General features: G+C 45.9%; 1 protein-coding gene across 1 annotated transcript in view; it reads left to right on the forward strand.

The window, feature by feature from the left end:
- The first annotated feature begins 6,996 nt into the window (after window positions 1-6,996).
- LRIG1 (leucine rich repeats and immunoglobulin like domains 1) overlaps window positions 6,997-19,019 on the forward strand; it is a 120,525-nt gene continuing 108,502 nt past the window's right edge. Inside the window, exon 1 of the mRNA XM_068559133.1 lies at window positions 6,997-7,855. Coding sequence (XP_068415234.1) covers window positions 7,620-7,855 — 236 coding nt within the window. The 5' untranslated portion in view covers window positions 6,997-7,619. The remainder of the gene's footprint in view (window positions 7,856-19,019) is intronic.

Genomic DNA, 19,019 nt, shown 5'->3' on the forward strand with positions numbered 1-19,019 from the left:
TAAGCCTTATTTGATTTTTTTCAGGAAGAATAGAATAGGACTTCCATGATTTCATCCTTTCAGTTATTTTATTTTGCTGCCAGCCACATGGGAGAAGCTATCTTTTATAAATAAGCAGATACTCTGCATTTCTCTCGTACGAATCTCCAAGCGGGGAGGAAGAGAGCTCGTTTTGTGGCCTGCTGAAGAGCCAGAATATTTATTACCCAAGAAGTTTTGTTCAACCGCGTCAGCCAGTTGGTGTGTTGCATTCAATCAAAGGTCCTGACAAACACGCAGGGAAGGTCAACTAATAACACTAATTTTCTGGACACTCCTAATGACAGGTTTATTTGATAAGACTTTATTCCCCCCTTCCTCCCATCTACTCACGTTTTATTGCACGTCCACTTAGCCACATTTATTGTTTCAGATACCTACGACTGCAGAACCCAGCACCCCAAAAGTCAGCGGCTTGAAACAAGGTCTGTTTTTATTGGTTCCCAATTTGTGGGTCAGGAACTTGGGCTAGGTTCAGTGGGGATGGCTTATCTCTGCTCGTGTCGTGCTCACACATGTCAGAACTGGCATGGTGTCACTTCCACCACATTCTGTTGGTCAGAGCAAGTCACAAGACCATCCCAGGTTCAAGGAGGGAGGGGACATTTACTCCACGTCTTGATGGGAGAAATTATTGGTGGCCATTTTTGCAATATCCTTGCCTTCTCTGAATCTTAGTTAATGCACTTCAAATAAGACAAAATAGTGGTTTTTTTGGTGAGGGGGGGGTCTTGTCTTTGATTTATAGCATCTAAATCCAAGAAGAGTGTCAGAACTCCCTCAGGGAAATAAGGATATTTAAATGATTACCTAAAGAATGTAGCTCGTGGATAAGAATGACAGTGAAAAGGGTATAATATGTCTGGCTATACATTTATGATAAATTTGAAATGTGTCAAAAACCCAACTGTCCTTTTGGAAACAAATATAACGGGCCATAAAATTCTCCGAATGCTTCTTATTAGCCTGAATGCATCTCAAAGAAAAAGAGAATTGAACGGCACGAGAGGATTTGACCAAAAATCTCATGGGCAGCAGATGTTTTGAATGGTCTTCAGTTGAGGGGCAATAATGCCAACCACATGCCTGCCTATATTTTGGAAATTATTTTACTAAGGGCTTGTGAAAATATGGAAAATGTACACACAAGCACATAAAAATGCATGAAGTGTGAAGAGTATGGTCTATCCTTGTGGCAGCAACGGGAAAGACAGTCACAGGAGGTGTGTATATGGGATGTATAAGGTGACCTGGTGCTTCTTAATCCTTAAATGTGCGAACGAATCACCTGGGGACCTTGCTTAAAAGCAGATCCTGATCCAGTGGGTCTGGGATGGGAGCTGAGATTGGAGTTTCTGACAAGCTTTAGGTGCGCAGATGCACGGATTTGAAGAGAAAGATTATACACGATGGGGGATAAGGGGGTGCATGATACGTTTCCTTCTTTACAGAGCAGGTAAAGGTCAGGCAGAAAATGTTGCCTCTATGCCTGCCATGTGCCTGAAACTGGGCTAAGACTCAGGCTCTGAACTTAATGAGCTGCCAGTCTAGAAGGAGTGATAAACACAAAAAATAATTCCAATAGAGAGTGCTGAGAGAGTGGTGGGTTAACTGTGATTCTGCTGAGTTAACCGTTAATTAGCAGCGGCTTTGAGCTCCTGAACCACTAAAGAGGATGTGGCTTGGGTTAGTTGATTGACGAGAGTCTCGGGATCTTCATCTATAAAGTGATCTTTCCGATGCCTGCCTCCTAGAATTCATATGTGACTTGAGTGAAATTAAGCCATAAAGTGAAATAATGCCTCACGCATAGTAAGTGCTCAGTAATGATTAACTTTTATTATTATACAAGTCCTGCCATGTATGGTGGAGGAAAAGGCCAGTATATTTATCTTTAAAATTTTTTGCTTATTAATCAGAGAGGAAGTTCAGAAAAGCAATTCACCAGTATGGAAAAGGAAAGAAGTTATGTCCATTCTCACAAGATCCTTGAGAAACAAGCATCATGACCCATCTCCTAAGACATTTACTGAATGTAAAGCGTGTGTGATGATGGTTGAAACGGAACTTTGATTTAAGGTTCCATTTATTCTTGACCCTGTGAGACCTTGACACATCATTTAACCTCGGCTTTCTCATCTGTAAAGTGGGAACAATAATAACTGTCATAGTCAGGGCTTCCCTGGTGGCGCAGTGGTTAAGAATCCGCCTGCCAATGCAGGGGACACGGGTTCGAGCCCTGGTCCGGGAAGATCCCACATGCCACGGAGCAACTAAGCCCATGCGCCACAACTACTGAGCCTGCGCTGTAGAGCCCGTGAGCCACAACTACTGAGCCTGCCTGCTGCAACTACTGAAGCCTACCCGTCTAGAGCCTGTGCTCCGCAACAAGAGAAGCCACCTCAGTGAGAAGCCCGCGCACCGCAAGGAAGAGTAGACCCCGCTCGCCGCAACTAGAGAAAAGCCCGCCCGCAGCAACAAAGACCCAAAGCAGCCAAAAATAAAAATAAATAAATAAATCAATCAATTTATTAAAAAAAAAAAAACTGTCATCTTCAAAGTTGATGAGGCTCAAATGTCATAACGGATATTTGGTGTCCTCAGAGACAGCTTGAAATCTTGGCCTCGTTACTTATTAGCTTGTGTGGCCTCGAGCATTTTTCTCAGCTTCTACCTCAATGAAAAAAGTACCTAAAGCACTCTGCCAAATGACAGATACAGAATAAGTGCTCTGTAGATGACAGCTGTTGTTATGATGTGACCTTGCTTTGAAAAATATAAGGTATACGACTTCATGAAAACTATTATTGTAAGTTATATGAGAAATGTGCTGTTCTTTATATACATTGAGGTGTTGCTTCTGAGTTGCTGGTAGTAAAGCATAAACTTTGATTTCCCACCCCCCTCCTCTTTCACGTGTGGCTCCTAGTGATAATTGGAAAGGCAGCAGATTGGTAGTGAGAGGTACGGCCTCTGGTGATGATGTAAGTACCTGTCTCTTCATCGTTGGAGCAAAGAGGCTGCCTCTTACACTGATCATCACTCCAGAATCTCAGAATTTTGAAATGCTCCTAGCTTTCGTAAAGTTTTTCTTCATTCTTTCAGTGAACCAGTTAAAATGGCAAGGACAAGCATGCAGGGTCTAGTTTGTGTTAAAAGGTAGACTCTAGTGGTTTGGGGCCCCTGGTTGTTGCTGCTCTGTAGGAATGGAAGGGGACACGGGCAGGGGCCCAGATGAGCTTCAGGCATCGGCCATTCTTGCTGTGGAAATGCAGTGACTGCAGCCTGGCACCGTTTGGGCAGTAACCAATATTCCAGTAGCCAGAGATTGCACAATAAAGCATACGTCTCCCCACCTCCACCAAAGGGAAAACGTTGGGATGGGGAACACAGAAATCTCCAAATTGTCTCTTCTTATATTCCATCCCTGGACTCATAAGCTTCGTCTGTTACCTCGTCTACCCATCCGTGTCATTGACAGGAGTATTAGGAGGAAGGAGTTAATGAGTACACAGCTTTATTTTCCTTGGAAGAGAGATACAAAACAGGCTCAAAGCAGGGCTGTCATCACCCTGCAAGTCTTCAGGGGTTTTATAGGTAATTATTAACCCTTTGTGGCATGCCTGGGGGAGAAAACCCTCTTATGCTGAAAACACCTACTAAGATTTCCCATCTATGGTATGTACCTGGGCTCTCAATTTTTTTCAGAGTTAAAATTCAATAATACCTTAAAAATAAGCCTTCGATATATGTAGCCCCAAACAGCTGATAAAGCCTGCCAGGTCCTATATCACAATGAATCCTTCCTTAACTGTCTTGACACTCAGGTCAGAAGTACCATTCTCCTTGTTTTCCATTTGAGAAAACTGAGGCTTAAAGAAAGGAAATAACTGGGCAAAGGTTTCATGGGTAGCAAGGCTTGGCTAGAATCCAGGTCTTCTGAATACGGCCCTGGTGCTCTTTTAATGTACTGAACATGGTGTAAACTCTCTTCTCATAGTAAGAAAGCATGTCTGAATCTCAGTGTTCTTTAAAACCACCAAATATCACCACCTAGAACTGTCATAAACCACCATGATTCGGTCCCCTGGAATTTGTGTTAAAAAAAAAAGTCCATGTGATCAATCTGCCTTCTTGTTATTTTGTCATTTGCTTGTCTCCTGCTTGGTCATTTCAGGCTATTTAGATTTGGGGTTGTCTCTTTCAGTGGTTTTAGGATGATTAACTGCTAGAGTTTAAGAGGGAGCCCCGCAGTGATTTTTGAGGGGGATTTGAGTCCATGCTGGCCCCTGGAGTTTGGTGTCTGGTAGATTAAAATGAATGGGAAAACCAAAAAATCCCTGGATGACCCCTTTAAGGAATAAGTAACTCTTTAAAATTGGGAAAATGGCAGTGGAGGAAAATGAGGACCCAGAAAGCCCAAATCAACTGTCACTTGGTGCCGAATGGACCGGTACTTGCTCTTTTATAAGCAGGGACAGAGACTCCCTTAGAAACTTGCCCTTGTTGTCATTCAGGTCTTTGTGATTTTAGGTTGTGGCCACAGGTGAATTCTCCCCTGAGCTCTCCAAGCCCACACTCTCCTTTCAATCACAAGCAGGTTGCTAGTATATGGGCAAACTTCCATACACGGTATGGGGAGCAGACATGACTTCATGCTCTGCTGTAGACAAGGGGAACTGCCAAGGCTCAGGCGCCCCGTCCCTGCAAGTATTCCTGGGTTTTGGTATCTTTCTCTCCGGCTGCGTGGTAACCAGAACCACAGGGGCTGATTTAGATTCGTGAGCACATCCTTACCTTGCTGATTCTCAACTCCTATCCTCCTATCCTCCGAGGAAGCATCTCACAGGTGCACCCACAAGCATTTGGAAAAACATTTGACAACAAATATCCATTTTACAATATCAGTGATGGAACAAAGCTGAAAGATAATTTGAGGTCAACCTCTCAAGGGGTTCGATGAGTTCAATTGATTTCTGCTGCAAATGCTGTTTCATCTGAGGTGGGGCAAGGCAGGTCTGACAGTTCCGTTTAAGGAAATGTTCGTGGGTATTCTGCATTAAATTACTGTTTTGTGTTCTTTGGTCTTGAAAAATTTAAGAAACCTTGACATAGAGGACTACACCAATTTGGGGTCATTTAAATCCCATCCCTCCTCTTATTACTATTATTTTACTGAAAGGCATTATAACAGAGATATACTGCTTCTTATCCAGGTGGAAGGTATATGTTTAATGTGGATCACAAATGAAACATAAAAGCTGGTTAAAGCCCCAGGTAGAATGGGTCAGGCGCAGCCTTTTTCTGATAATGTTTCTTGGGAATCACATTTGGATTGATTTACACACATATTTGAGCATTGCATTGGGCATTACTACCAAGATCATGTGGAGGGCGGGGGAAGGGAGGAAGGAAGGAAGGGAGGGAGGAAGGGAGGGAGGGAGGAAGGAAGGAAAAAATGAGGGACCAGTAGTTGACAGCATAATAAATCAGAAGAAGTGGGAGGGGGATAAAGAGGGGAAGGAGGGAAGAAAAAGGAAGGAAACCAGCAACCCCTTGACTACCAAGCCCAAACCCAATTTTGGTTAAAGAAAAGAGGTGCTCTTATGACTGAGGAAAATTTTAACATCTCAGTTAAAGCAACCCCTTAGAATGTGTCAAAAATGGGACAAAACCCTTAAAAAAATTTTTTTTTTTCTTTCAGAGAAACATCTCCCTTTGGTTTCTGTAACACAGAAGTCAGATTTCATTTGCTGGCACAAATGTTTTTCAACAGACATGACTTGCTTAATTTTCCTGACAATGTGTTCAGTTATGTTAGAGACTTGTATACTCTTGGGAAGGGGCATGAGACACCAGCAAACCCAAACGCCAATAGGAGCAGCTATATCTTACTAACTTTTTCAGTGTGTGTGTGTGTGTGTGTGTGTGTGTGTGTGTGTGTGTGTGTCCCCGCGCAGCGCCTGCTTTACTGTTTCAGTACACTGTCGTAACACTTGGTTACTATGTTCGGATCAGTGGGAGCCAAAGTTAGTAGCTTTGTAACAATTATTAGTTCCCTTTTTACTCTGTCTCTGAGGAGTACTCGATGTACTGCTTCTTGAAAACTGGCTTTAAAACGCTCTGATTTAAACAAACAAAGCAACCCCTTTGTCGAAGGCTGGAGTGTTTCCAGGAGTACCCTTCGATTCACCAGGGCGGAGGTGGGGGTAGGACTGTGTACACCTTTGAGATTCGGTTTCTGCATGCAGTACACATTGATTTTGGTAATCAAGGACATATTGCTGGATTTAAGAGGTCAAGAACAAGTCAGGAGCCGAGAAGAGCTCCAGGTTGTGAGAGAGGAAGGCGGACACCCCTAATAAAATAACTAAAGATGCCCCCATCAGTAGGAAGTTAGTGAAGTTTTAAATCTGCATCTTTGCTCCTAGTGGGCATCTGGAAAATGGGTGTAAACTTGCTGTCAATCGCTGGCCCTGTTTGCAGTCTAGGAAGGAGGGAAGAAACTTTGAGGCCAGACCGCTCCAAAGCGGGGGCGTTACCCTCTTTACCAACGTTCTCTCCTCCCCTAAACGCAGAGGACATACCTTTATTCCTCCTCTCCCCCGTGCGCATCCCCCTTCTCCATCATCGGTCAGCACGTCCCCTTTAAGAGCCGGAGGCCGTCTCTCCCTTTCTCCTCCCAGTCCCCCGCCCTTCACACCTTGGGTGGGAAAAGAGAGTGGGGCGGGGTGGCCCGAGAGGCGGGAGGGGCGGGATCATGGCGAGAGCTCCAATGGGCGTCCAAGCTGGCCGCCGTGGACCCCGGCAGCCAATGAGCAGCAGGCGGGGGCGGGGCGGGGCGCTGTTGCAAAGCCTCCAACGTGGGCCGGCTGGAGGCCGCGGGGCAAGAAGCCCAGGGGGTGTGCGAGGGCTAGCGGCGGGGGGGGCGGGGCCTCGGGGATCGGCCGGGGCTGGGCCCCGGGGAGGCGAGCGGCTAGCGGCTGATTGTTCGGCTGCGAAGTGTGCGGGGTTCTCGCAGAGCGGAGGAGCCGTGCGGAGCCCGGAACTGCGTGCGCGCGCTCTGCTTTCGGCGCTGGGACAGCGAGGAGCACCGGGCCCTTGGAGCAGTGCGGGGTTGGCCGCGCCGTCCAGCCCGGAGTCTGCAGCTGGACGCTCGTAGCGGCGAGGAAGATGCCCACGGGCGCAGAGCTCCGGCTGCGAGCCTGAGCGCCTTCCTCGCAGCGGCGGCGGCACTTGGCGTGCACGGGGACTCCGAAGCCCGGCCAGGAGCGCGGTGGGAGAACGAGGAGCGCCGGCCAAGCACCCTTTCCCCGGATCCGTGGGGTTCGCAGCGGGCACAGGCGGGTCGGCCCGGATGGGCGCGGGGTTCGCGGCCCCCTCCGGGCGCTGCGGAGCGGCTCGGGCACCGGGGGCCCGTTGAACGCCGGAGTCGCCGCCGCGGAGAGAACTTGTGCCGGCGGCCATGTCCCGGCGCGGAGCCTAGTGCCGAGTGGAGCCCCCGCTGGCCCGCCCGCGCCTGCGGTCGCCCCGGACTTCGCAGCCCCAGCGCCGGGAGTTCGCAGCGCGCTCCAGACAAGATGGCGCGGCCGGTCCGGGGAGCGCTCGGGGCCCCGCGCCGCTCGCCTTGTCTTCTCCTCCACTGGCTGCTGCTGCTGCTGCTGCTGGTGCTGCTTCGGCTGGAGCCCGCATCGGCCGCGGCCGGCCCGCGGGCGCCCTGCGCTGCCGCCTGCACTTGCACTGGGGACTCGCTGGACTGCGGCGGGCGCGGGCTGGCGGCGCTGCCCGGGGACCTGCCCGCCTGGACGCGGAGCCTGTGAGTGCCGCCCTTTCCGTCCTCCCCGCGCCCCGGGACGCTGTCACTTGGGGACGGGGCGGCAGGGATGTTTCCCTGGGAAAGGGGTGCGGATTGAGTTGCTTGTATGTGAAGTTGAATGAGCTGGAAAACTGTTCGCGTGGGATCGTAGTGGTGGTCCTTGGGGGTCCGGAGGAGAGAGGGCGTGCGTGCGAAGAAGTCGGGATGGGAAAAGCGTGCGTCTGTGAGGGTCTGGATGTGCGCGAGCGTGGGTCTTGGGGATCTGGAGGAGGAAAAAGTGTCGTGGGGGTCTGGAGGTGAGTGAGCGTGGCTCCTGAAGGCCATCTGGGAGTTGGTGAGTGGGTGGGATTCTGGAGGTAAGAGAATGTGAGTAAAGAGTCAGGAGGTGAGGGTGTATGTCTGTGGGTGGAGAGTGGGAAACATCTGGAGGGGGGAGAGTGAGGAAGTCAGTCTGGGGGTCCCCGCTTGTTTCTTTTTTTCTCTTCTGTAACCCAACTCTCTGTTGTCTGAGCTGCGTGGCCGTCCAGTGGGTGATGAATGAAGGTGAGTTTTGCCTCCAGTCTTCCATTTACATTATTTATTAGTGAGAGTGTGTGTAGCCACCACTTCATCTCCCTGGGACCTTGGTGGCCTGACTTGGCTCAGGCCCGGGGCAGAAGGCAGTCTTCCCTGGAGGACCCCCTGAGTTACCGGGCTTTGAGAGTTCCTGGAGATCTGTGACTGCTGGAAGTTGGTCCTTTTCCACCTGGTTGGCATTTTAGGGAACTGTGTTCCAGACCTTTCCTGTCTGTTCCCTAGGGGACCCATTGGGCTTGACAATCCAGTGGAGTGGGGCCCATCCTCTAGCATTTCTCCTCTATAAATGGTGCAAATTAGTTTTGGAGTAGTGCTACTTTGGAAGAGGGTGCCAGACTCTGGGTTGATTTAAGCAGAGTGTGTTTTACCCGCAAGAGGCTCTTTTCTGTGCTGTCCGGATTTTGGCCTATCCGGACTTGGTGGGACACTTCTTACAGGAGGTTTGGCAGGAAAACAACAACAACACCACATTAGACTTCTGTAAACATGGTAGAATGTCATAGGCTTTAAAAATTTCTGACCAATCTAGTCCATGAGTCAAAATGCTGTCCAGTTATCAGTAATTAACATCTCTGCAGAACTGTTAGTACCTTCCAGAAGAGGCCTAGCTTGAATAGTTCTGCTTTTCAGTTAAATAATTGGACATCTTTCCTAGAACATAGAAGAGGCACAGTAGTAACCTCAGGCGGGACATTCACTGTTCAAAAAAGAGAAAGAAAACTGGTGACACCGGTTTTAACCAACACCTGTGGCTTGATCTAAGAACATGTGGTCTGGGAATCTGGTTGCCGTGAAGGGAAAGACGGGAAGTTAATTCCTTTCTGACGTGAAGATCCTGTACCTTTGAGAGCGGGGCACAGATCTTTAACTTGGACCACGCTGCACATGGATCACTAGTGATCAGTCCTACAGAGTTCTGAAACTGGACCCTTGACTTGTGTGTAGGATTTCTCTTCAGTATTCTGCTGTGTCTTTGGAATCCCCTTAGGGAAAACCAGTGATCAAGGTGTGGGTTTTAACACAGGTGGTGGCTGTGTAAGGTAGTGGGAGATAGAGCCCAGCGTTGTCATTAGGTAGTATTGTATTTAGTTGTGGTAGTCGTGGGTATTGTGGGTTTTCCTTTACATACTCTTAGTTTTTTAAAAAGTTAAATCATGTGGGTGGAATCAGACTAACATCTTAGGTGTTCACCTGTTGGAAGACTGACTCCCAATGCCAGGTGTCAGTGGCATCGTGGGGAAGGCACTTAGTTCAGAAGTGGTGGCTTCCTGGAGAGGACAGGGTGTCCTCTGTTTTCACTTTCCTATGGCCACAAGATCTACTTTGCCTTGCCCTTTAATTTCTGGAGCAAAACTACTGGTTGTTTGGGGGCCTTTCTGTCTGCCTAAGGAGTGACATTTCACAAGTCATAAATACCTTTAAAATTGCAGTCTTTTCTCTTTTCCTCACACAGTTGATGATTAGTAAATACCAAACTGGCTGTTTTGAGCTTCAGTTAGACTTGATTATACTGATGATGGTGTTAACTGATTCGATTTTAAGATGTGAGTAGTATGGCTTCTGGTTAGTATATGGCAGTGTGGTATTCAGTACAGAATGTATAACCTTTGAAAAATGTTTGTGAAGGGTTTTTTTCTGATTAAAGAAAAAGCAAGCAAATGTGTTTTTATTTTTCCCTAGACTTCAGATTTCTCCATTTAAGTCATTAGTCTTATTCTAAATTTTGCATCAAGATATTTATATCTTTTATATTCTTGGCTATGATTCAGTAAGACTTTAGGGGAGAAAGGCTCTGTCTATAATATAATAAAATCTTATAGTTTCACCAAGTTTACACCCTCTGAGTCCACTGTGTCTAGAAAATGCTTTGAGCTAGTTTATAACCCCATGAACTAGATTTACTGCAGCTAGTTCAAACAATTTCAGGCTGTGGGTTTGAGATAGAAGGGGACCTGTGGCTTTATGGAATTTTTTAAATTTTTTTTATTTTTTTTGCTTTTGTAAACAGTGCATCTAATTTTGGAGTTGCTCCTAAGCCCCGCATAAGGAAAGTTAAACTCTTTAATAGTGGATGTAAATGCAGTTTGAATAGCAGAACTGGAATGGCGCTGGGAGAAAGGAAAACATGTTCATTCCCAGGGCCTGAGGATAACTTATTCAGCACAATAACTTATAGTTGTAGTAGCTGAGCCATTACTTGAGTTTGCCTCCCATTACTTAGGTGCGATTGGCCTTGTCCAACCAGCACATTCATGAATAGCTCCCAGCACTGCCACTCCCTATTCCAACTTCCCAGAGCCTTAGAAGAAGTTGAACTTCTTAGAACTCAGATGTTTGCTTTCTTTGAAATTGTTTTGGAGAGCATGGCTTCAGAAGCTGTTTAAGATGCGTTAAACACAATTTACCTTAGACTCTTGTCTGTGGCATGAAGTTGAGCACCGTATTGCTTGCTTACAGGGTCTGGCAGCTCAATGATGACCTAATGGGATTGTGATAGGAAGGCAGGCAGGCCCTGAAGGAGGAACAAATGATTCTCGTTCTCAGTGTGGAGGGAAGATGACATGGCATTCGGAAGCAAGGACATCCCTTAAAGGTCACCAAGTGTGGTTATTCTGAGTCACATTAAGACAGATGTATTGATTTGGGTCTCTTTGTATTTTGTCTCCCTTCGTGTTTGCAGTACCGAACCTGGGTGACTTAATCGAACCTCTGTTGGTTTGGGCACCAAAGTGGTGCTTATGATTACATTAGAAAATAAACACAGGCCCTGTGGTGGTTGCCATTGTAGTTGGGAAGCAAAGAGGGCCTTTGTCTTTCAAATTTTACAGCTGTGCTGGAAGGCCCAGGTGTTCGGGGTGTTGTGAATTAAGGGTTTGGAAAATACTTTCCATCCTGTTTATGCAAATTAGATTTAAAGTGCAGATGACCAAATTGTTCCAGAACCTAAGCTGAGATTCTTGTGTGTGTGTGTGTGTGTGTGTGTTTTGTTTTTTTTTTTTTAAGAAGTAGATTCTTGTCTGGATTACCCTGAGGTCTTCCCTTCTGCCCATTTTCCTCTTTGAGTCTCTGTATCACTTAAGAAGAACTCAGCAGACCATGAACATCTTCCGATTGGTGGGGATGGGCAAAGGGTTTTTCTGAATAGGGACCCTCTTGAACACAGGGTAATGGGGAGAGAGAAAATCTGAAAAGTGCAAGTGCTTTTAAAGTTTTGGGCAGCTTTAGTCTGAGCTCAGAGTCCTTTTCTTTGCAACACGTGTCACAAGCCTGGCCTCAATTCCCCTGCATGATGGAGCACTTATCTGTTAAGAGTTTTCTGACACTTTTTTTGAGTTAAGGGGAAGTCTGGGAAATGAAATTGGTTGCCTTTTTAAGGGACAGGATTTAAGTCCCTCTGATATGAAATTATGGCCATAAAATCTAATTTTTGAGGACTGTGAAATTAGGAAGTGCCCGGAGACCCCCAGGGCCCAATACAGATGAACTGTGTTGGCCCACGGTGCCTCTTGCCTTTTGGGTACGTCAGGGCTGTTCTTGCCCCCGCTTTCCAAGGGACTGTGTTAAAAAGAAGCGTGCTTTTCTTTTCCATAATTACACTGGGTCACCAGATTTCCCAACCTTTGGACTTTTGAATGTATTGTCGGCAGTAATTCATCTCCAGAAAGATGACGATTCTGTGCAGAGTAATGAGAGCTGGTTCCCAGTGGATGTCCGGATGCGCGGGCCCGCCAGCCCTGCTCCAGGGGCCGCAAGTTTCTCTCCCTGCCGTGTTAATGCCTTGGCCTGAGTTCCCCACGCAGCCTTCCCTGAGCACGTTGGGATGGCCTCTGGCTGACCTTTCTCTCCCTCAAACACCACGCTCACAATGAAAGGGCCTCTCCCCCATTCTGCAGAGGTGTCTCCCTGGTGCAAAGGCTTTTCAGCATCTTCTCTTTCAGAGTGGACAGGAATGCGAGAGAGCTACTAGGGTTTTGTGTGACTTAACAATGCCCCCGGCCCAGTTCTGTGCACCTGCTGTAGCCCCGAAGGTCTGTTATCCGGGGAAGGAGGTTGTTTAAAATAGCCATTGGTTATTTTAAAAGTGACACCAGAGAGGGAGTTCTGGGAAAGGGATTCGTAGAATTAAAAGTCGCTATAAGCAATCAAGGATGTTCGTGGTACCAAGGTCGTTGGCTTAAAACTCAAAGGGATTCCTCTGACTTACCCCATAAGTTGAAAGACTTCAAGTTTCATGAGCAAGCCTGATTTTCAAGGACTTGTGAATGAGTTTGGTGATATTAACTCATTGGGGACCTTCCCCGCTCCTCAGCAACTGCAACTTGAAACCCTGGGGGTCTTTTAGAGCTGGGCTCTGGGCTGTGTTAATATTCAGAGCTGTTTACAATGGATGCAGTTTCAAAGGCTGAAGGCATTGTCTTGAGACAGGAGGGAGGAGAGGTGGGAGGAAAATTCCCAGGCAGAGGAGGGGAAGTATCTAAAAATCCCCAATGTTCCCTGGCCGGTGGTGAATTTAGGAACCGTTAGCGGTGTTTTTTAATGACTTAAGCATGGCATTGAGCCTGTGGGTCCATTCCATCTACCTCCTGGCTTCAGTTCGTGGTGTCTGTCAGTAATGTGGTTGTCTTCTGCTTTTGTTTCACATTAAAGTGTGGGAATCCGTCAGAAACTCAGATCTGTTTGTATGTCCCCACGGGAAGAAGTAGGACTTTGAAGACCAGAGGTTAAAATTTTCACAATAGTTAACCCTCTTGGAGTTATTTTTTCTGTGTAACTGCAGGGTTTAGAATAGTAGTCCAGACTTACCTAATAATTGGCCAATTACAGGACTAAGGCTGAGAAATTTTCGACTGAAGAACTTGATAGACCATTGTTGCCATGAAGCAAAATTAATAGTTAAATCAGGATTACAGAAAAAAATGAATATTGTGATTTGTCTGTGATCTAATTGAAAGTTGCCAATTTGTACCCTGGTTTTGGTTTTTTATGGGTTTTTTTTTTTTTGGTGGGGGCATGCTTATGAAGTTTTCTTATCCAAAGGCTTTGTGCTTTATACATTTCTATACTAGTATGTTTATATAATTTAATACTTTACGTGTGGTTTCAATATAAGTACTTTACGCATAATCTTCTGAAACGCAAGCTATAAACCCAGTCTGCTTATAGAAGTCGCTCTGCTTTTTTAAAAAGCTGCTTCCCTATTTCCCTGGGTTTCGTGCTTTTCATGTCCTGCCTTCAGGTGTTCTCTCTGTCCGCTGGGTGGGCATTTGATGCCCGATTGTACCCTGGGTCTTGGATTGGGTTATTGATGGGGAAAAGAGCCGGTGAGGGCAGAGCTTTCCTTCAGTCTTACTCTGTTAATTATTTGGATGCCTCATCCCTGCTGATCACACCCGGTGCTCACCATTCACTAGGGAATAGTGATGAAGAGATCGGAAATTATTTCTAGGGTCCATTCCTGGCTCCACCACCCTACAGCTGTGTGTGTGATTTGTGGCGAACCTCTTCCCTTTGTTTCTAAAAAGGGGATCATAATATTCTATCTTAAGCTGCTGTGAAGACTAAGTTAGATGACACATGTATTCAGCCCAGTCCAGTGTGAATCAGTCACCTCAGGCTAAGGCCCCAGTAACTCACGTTTTGCATCCTCTCATGGCAAGTCTCTCCAAGTCAGAGTTCCTGGTGACAGAGGCTTCCTGGGAAAAGTTTACTTTTCTGATAATGAAGATCTCTCTTGGCGTAAGCAGGTGGCAGGGCTCACAACCCAAACAGCCTTCTGCCGTGAAGTTTTTGGTGGTATGTATAGAGTGAAACTTTATGTGCCCTTGGGAAGCTCAGACAAATTCAGGGGGGGGAAGCTATGAACAGTTGCAAAAAATTATATGAATTATGCAATTAGCAAAAATGATTGAGGTGGTTTATAAATGTATTCCAGTTGTGCAAATACTTCTGTCTACTGAACATTACCATTCTGGGAGGTGGGGTATGGGAAGGAGGCTGAGAAGTGAGAGGCCCTTAAACTAATAATTTTATCCCATTATTTCCCAGGGTTTCATTGAAACTGAGCCCTGTGAGATGCTCGGTCCATTGCTTGGAAACATGCAGATGTGCTCTTCCAATCAAGGGTTAGGTTGCAGGCTGGGTCCGGCTGAATCCTGCACTGTACCCACTTCTCTTTGGAAATGTTTGAGGGAGGAGGTGTGAGGGGAGATGATTGTGGGGTTGTGCGTGGAAAGCTGGAGAGCTCTGACATTTTTCGTTTGTTTTGGTTTGTTCGCCATTGTACAGTAACTTTGTAGGGGACACGGGCAGTGAGCACAGGGTCATCTGAGGAATCTGGCAAGGATGCCACCTGAAAAGCCGTTTGCTTTTGCTCATGCACCTGTACCTGCATCCCTTCCCCCGTGAATGGCCATGATTCACAGCCTTGCCCACATGAACGGCTACGATTGTTTGTGTCTTTATTACTATTTAATCTAGCATAACCGGTAAAGCCCATTGTGTGAACAACCAATCCGTTCATCTCTGCAAGTCCTAATACATCTTGGTTTCCTTATGAACCAGGATGCCGGTTCCAATCACTGCTTGTTCAGTTTATTTTGGCAAAAGGTGGCATTCAGAGAGTTTAAAGAAAGCATGGCCTGTCTCTTTTTAAGCGCTTTGCATTGATTATTCTTTAAACTTTTATGGTGCCCAGGTCTCTAATCTTTTATGATCTGCAAATATTTTTTTTTCTCAAGTTGTCTTATTATTAGGAAGAAAATGAATGGAATGGGTGAGGGTCTGCCCTGCAGTAGAGTGGCTTAAATGCTAAGAAACAAGATAATGGAGGGATTTTTTTTTTTGCTGATTAAAAACAAATCACACAACTTCATCTTCTAAGACTCCTTTATACAGCATTTAGCAAGTGTCCCCCTCCCCCACCTCCACTTCCTGTCCTTTGCTCCTTCCACCAGTTTATAATTTGCCATTCAAGTAATGTGGCGCTTATCTTGGTCAGGGCATACATTGCACTGATAAATTCTTTCTCGCTGGATTACCTACTTGATGATGGTCTGTTAGATACAATGAGAAGAATTGAGCACTTTAGAACTGGAGAATGGATAATCTCACTTTAGTTCCAAATTTTGTAGTGGCCTTGCTCTTCATTTGAAAGCATTTGTACCCCCAGCAGTGGCACTTTGGGCTGGATGAAAAGACATTGACACACGGGGCTCTGCCTGGGGAGTGACAGCTACTCACTGACTGGCAGTCCCCATCCCCTCCCCATCCCCTCCCCCCCTCCCCTCCCCCTCCCCCTCCCCCATCTCCCCCTCCCCCATCTCCCCCTCCCCAACCCCTCCCCCATCTCCCCTCCCCCATCTCCCCTCCCCTCCCCCACCTCCCCCCACCTCCCCCCACCTCCCCCTACCTCCCCCTCCCCATCCCCAACCCCCTCCCCCTCCCCATCTCCCCCTCCCCCTCCCCCTCCCCTCCCCCTCCCCTCCCCCTCCCCTCCCCCTCATCTCCCCCTCCCCTCCCCTCCCCCTCCCCTCCCCCTCATCTCCCCTCCCCTCCCTCCTCATCTCCCCCCTGCCCCCTCATCTCCCCCCTCATCTCCCCCCTGCCCCCTCATCTCCCCCCTCATCTCCCCCCTTCCCCCTCATCTCCCCCCCTCCCCCCTCATCTCCCCCCCTCCCCCCTCATCTCCCCCCTCATTATTTATTTTTGGCTGCGTTGGGTCTTCTCTTGCTGCACCTGGGTTTTCTCTAGTTGTGGCAAGCCAGGGCTGCTCTTCTTTGTGGTGCGCGGGCTTCTCATTTCAGTGGCTTCTCTTTGTTGCAGAGCACGGGCTGTAGGTGCACGGGCTCAGTAGTTGTTGCTCCTGACATGTGGGATCTTCCCAGACCAGGGCTCGAACCCGTGTCCCTTGCATTGGCAGGCGGGTTATTAACCACTGTGCCACCAGGGAAGTCCCACAGCTTCTCTTTCTAGTGAGGGGAAGATCTGAAAAGTCTGATTTAAAAAAAAAAAAAAATTCTGAATTAAGGGAACATTGGATATGCAGCCAAGAACTTAAAAAACTAAGTCACTTCTGTTGGTATAGGGTGTTTTTTCTTACGTTTTTATTAGGGAGATTACAGGCATCTACACAAGTCGACAGAATAATGTAATGAACTTTATGTACCATCCCCCAGCCTCAACAAATAGTAGCTTATGGCTCCTGTTTTTTTTTTTTTAATTTTTTATAAAATTTTTAAAAGTTACTTTCCATTTACAGTTATTGTGAAATATTTGCTATAATCCCTGAGTTGTACAATACATCCTTGAGCCTATCTTGTACCCAGTAGTTTGTACCTCTCATTCCCCACCCCTATATTGCCCCCCACAACTGGTAACCACTAGTTTGTTCTCTGAGTCTGCTTCTTTTTTGTTATATTCATTAGTTTGTTGTATTTTTTGGATTCCACATGTAAGTGATATCATACAGTATTTGTTTTTCTCTGTCTGACTTACTTCACTGAGCATAATGCCCTCCAAGTCCAATCACGTTGCTGCAGATGGCAAATTTCGTTCTTTTTTGTTGCTGAATAGTATTCCATTGTGTGTGTGTGTGTCTATATGTGTGTGTGTGTGTGCATATGTATATATATCACATCTTCTTTATCCATTCATCTCTTGATGGGCACTTAGGTTGTTTCCATATGTTGGCAGTTGTAAGTAATAACTGCTATGCACATTGGGGTACATGTATCTTTTTGAATTAGTCTTTTTTTTTCAGATATATACCCAGGAGTGGGGTTGCTGGGTCGTATGGTAATTCTATTCTTAGTTTTTTGAGGAACCTCCATACTGTTTTCCACCAATTTACATTCCCACCAACAGTGTACCAGGGTTCCCTTTTCTCCACATCCTCTCCAGCTTTTTTTATTTGTGTTCTTTTTGATGATAATGGCTCCTCTTGTTTGAGCTATGCCTTAATACACTTGTCCCCTTCCATTTGGAAACACATCCAAGCATATCACTTCATCTGTAAATGTATAGGTTTTTAAAAATTAAGATATAAGTATTTTTTGAGAAAATTTAAATTTCATTTCATTCACTGTGGGGTGGTTTAAAGAAATGTGAACTTGAACAGCCTTGGGGGAAAAAAAAAATCAGCATTTATTTTGAGTCTGTTTTTTCCAAAGGGAATTGTGGTAAGCTATACATTTAAAGAATGTTTATTGAGTGCATACTGTGTACACTCTTAATTTATATGTTCTCAGAATACAGTTTTTCTCTCTCTTGTGGGAGGTGCTTAGAAAGTTCTTTTGTCCTAGAGTCCTTTGCCAGAAATGTGTAATTCTGAGGAACTCTCATCTCTCCCCATGTAGCTCTTAATTGGGCGGTTTCTACTATGCTATTAATTGTTGATTAGAATCCTTTAGTGAACAAACATAATTCAGAATGGGTCATTTAAAAAGTGATATTTCAGATATTGTTGGTTAATAGAGGGGTAATTAGCCATTGGTTGTAGTTAAGTCATGAGTCTGAATTGAGTTAACTATTGTTTACTTTGTAAGGCCTGACCCTCCAGCTGTGGCTACTTGAGGCTGCTTTAAATAGAGTTAGAGGCACCCTGGAAGAAAATCCCCCTAAAGCAAAGAACTACAGTCCTGGAACCCTCTGTGCTTGATTTAAACTTCACACAGATTTGAAAATGCTTTTTCTTCAAGTAGCTGCAGAATGCTTTGGTTTTGTTTTGTCAAAGTCCATAGTTTAATTTCTCCACAGCCTGTTACTTTGTTGGTTAGGAGAGCCTTTTAGGACAGATTTCATGCTGGTTGCAGCTTAATTAGGAATCCGAATGGGAGTTACATAGTCACTCACTTTATCAAAGTCTGTGGAATGATTTCCATATTCTGTTTCTGAAAATCTAATTCTGTGTAGATTATGTAGTGTTCGTTGGTTTTAAACGCTGTCCAACACGGTCAGGTTAAACTCATGGTTGTATTAAGCTTAATTAAATTGATATCATATTTGATTAGATACCATCTTACAGTGGATACTGTGTTTAGGGAAGTGGAAACACAGTCCAAAGGGTTTAAGAAAGATTTAACAGGGGAGGAGGTGCAGGGTGGGGGGGTACTTAGAATTGAGGAATTCTGACTGAGTTTAATTTCTGTTTTGTAAATTAGGAGAAATTCATTCTTTCATCTGATTTCAGCAGTGTGGTACCTTGGTCCAGCAACATGCATCTTGCTTATATTTTAATTTTTTTTTTCTTTTTTAATTAAAAACATTTTTTTCCCTGTGATTTCCTCCCTCCACCTGGGCTGGTGTGAGTTTCTGGCCCACAAGCTCCCAGTGCTTGCAAAACTTATAAACAGCCAGAAGAGCTTGTTGCTTCCAGGAAGTTGGTTGTTGATCCAGCAACGTGATGGATGCAGAAGCTACAGCTCAAATGGGATGGGGTTTCCTTTCGTCTTGGGAGGAGAGGAGATCCAGAAAGCGATCTGAAATGTTTTATAGCTCTTGAGGTCTGCCTCATCCCAAATTCCTTTGAATGTTTTCTCAGATTTGGTGTCTGTGTGGGACTCTTGGCCACAGTGGTTTGGCCTCATCGATG

Source organism: Eschrichtius robustus, chromosome 12 (assembly GCF_028021215.1).
Source record: "Eschrichtius robustus isolate mEscRob2 chromosome 12, mEscRob2.pri, whole genome shotgun sequence".
Taxonomy (NCBI): Eukaryota; Metazoa; Chordata; class Mammalia; order Artiodactyla; family Eschrichtiidae; genus Eschrichtius; species Eschrichtius robustus.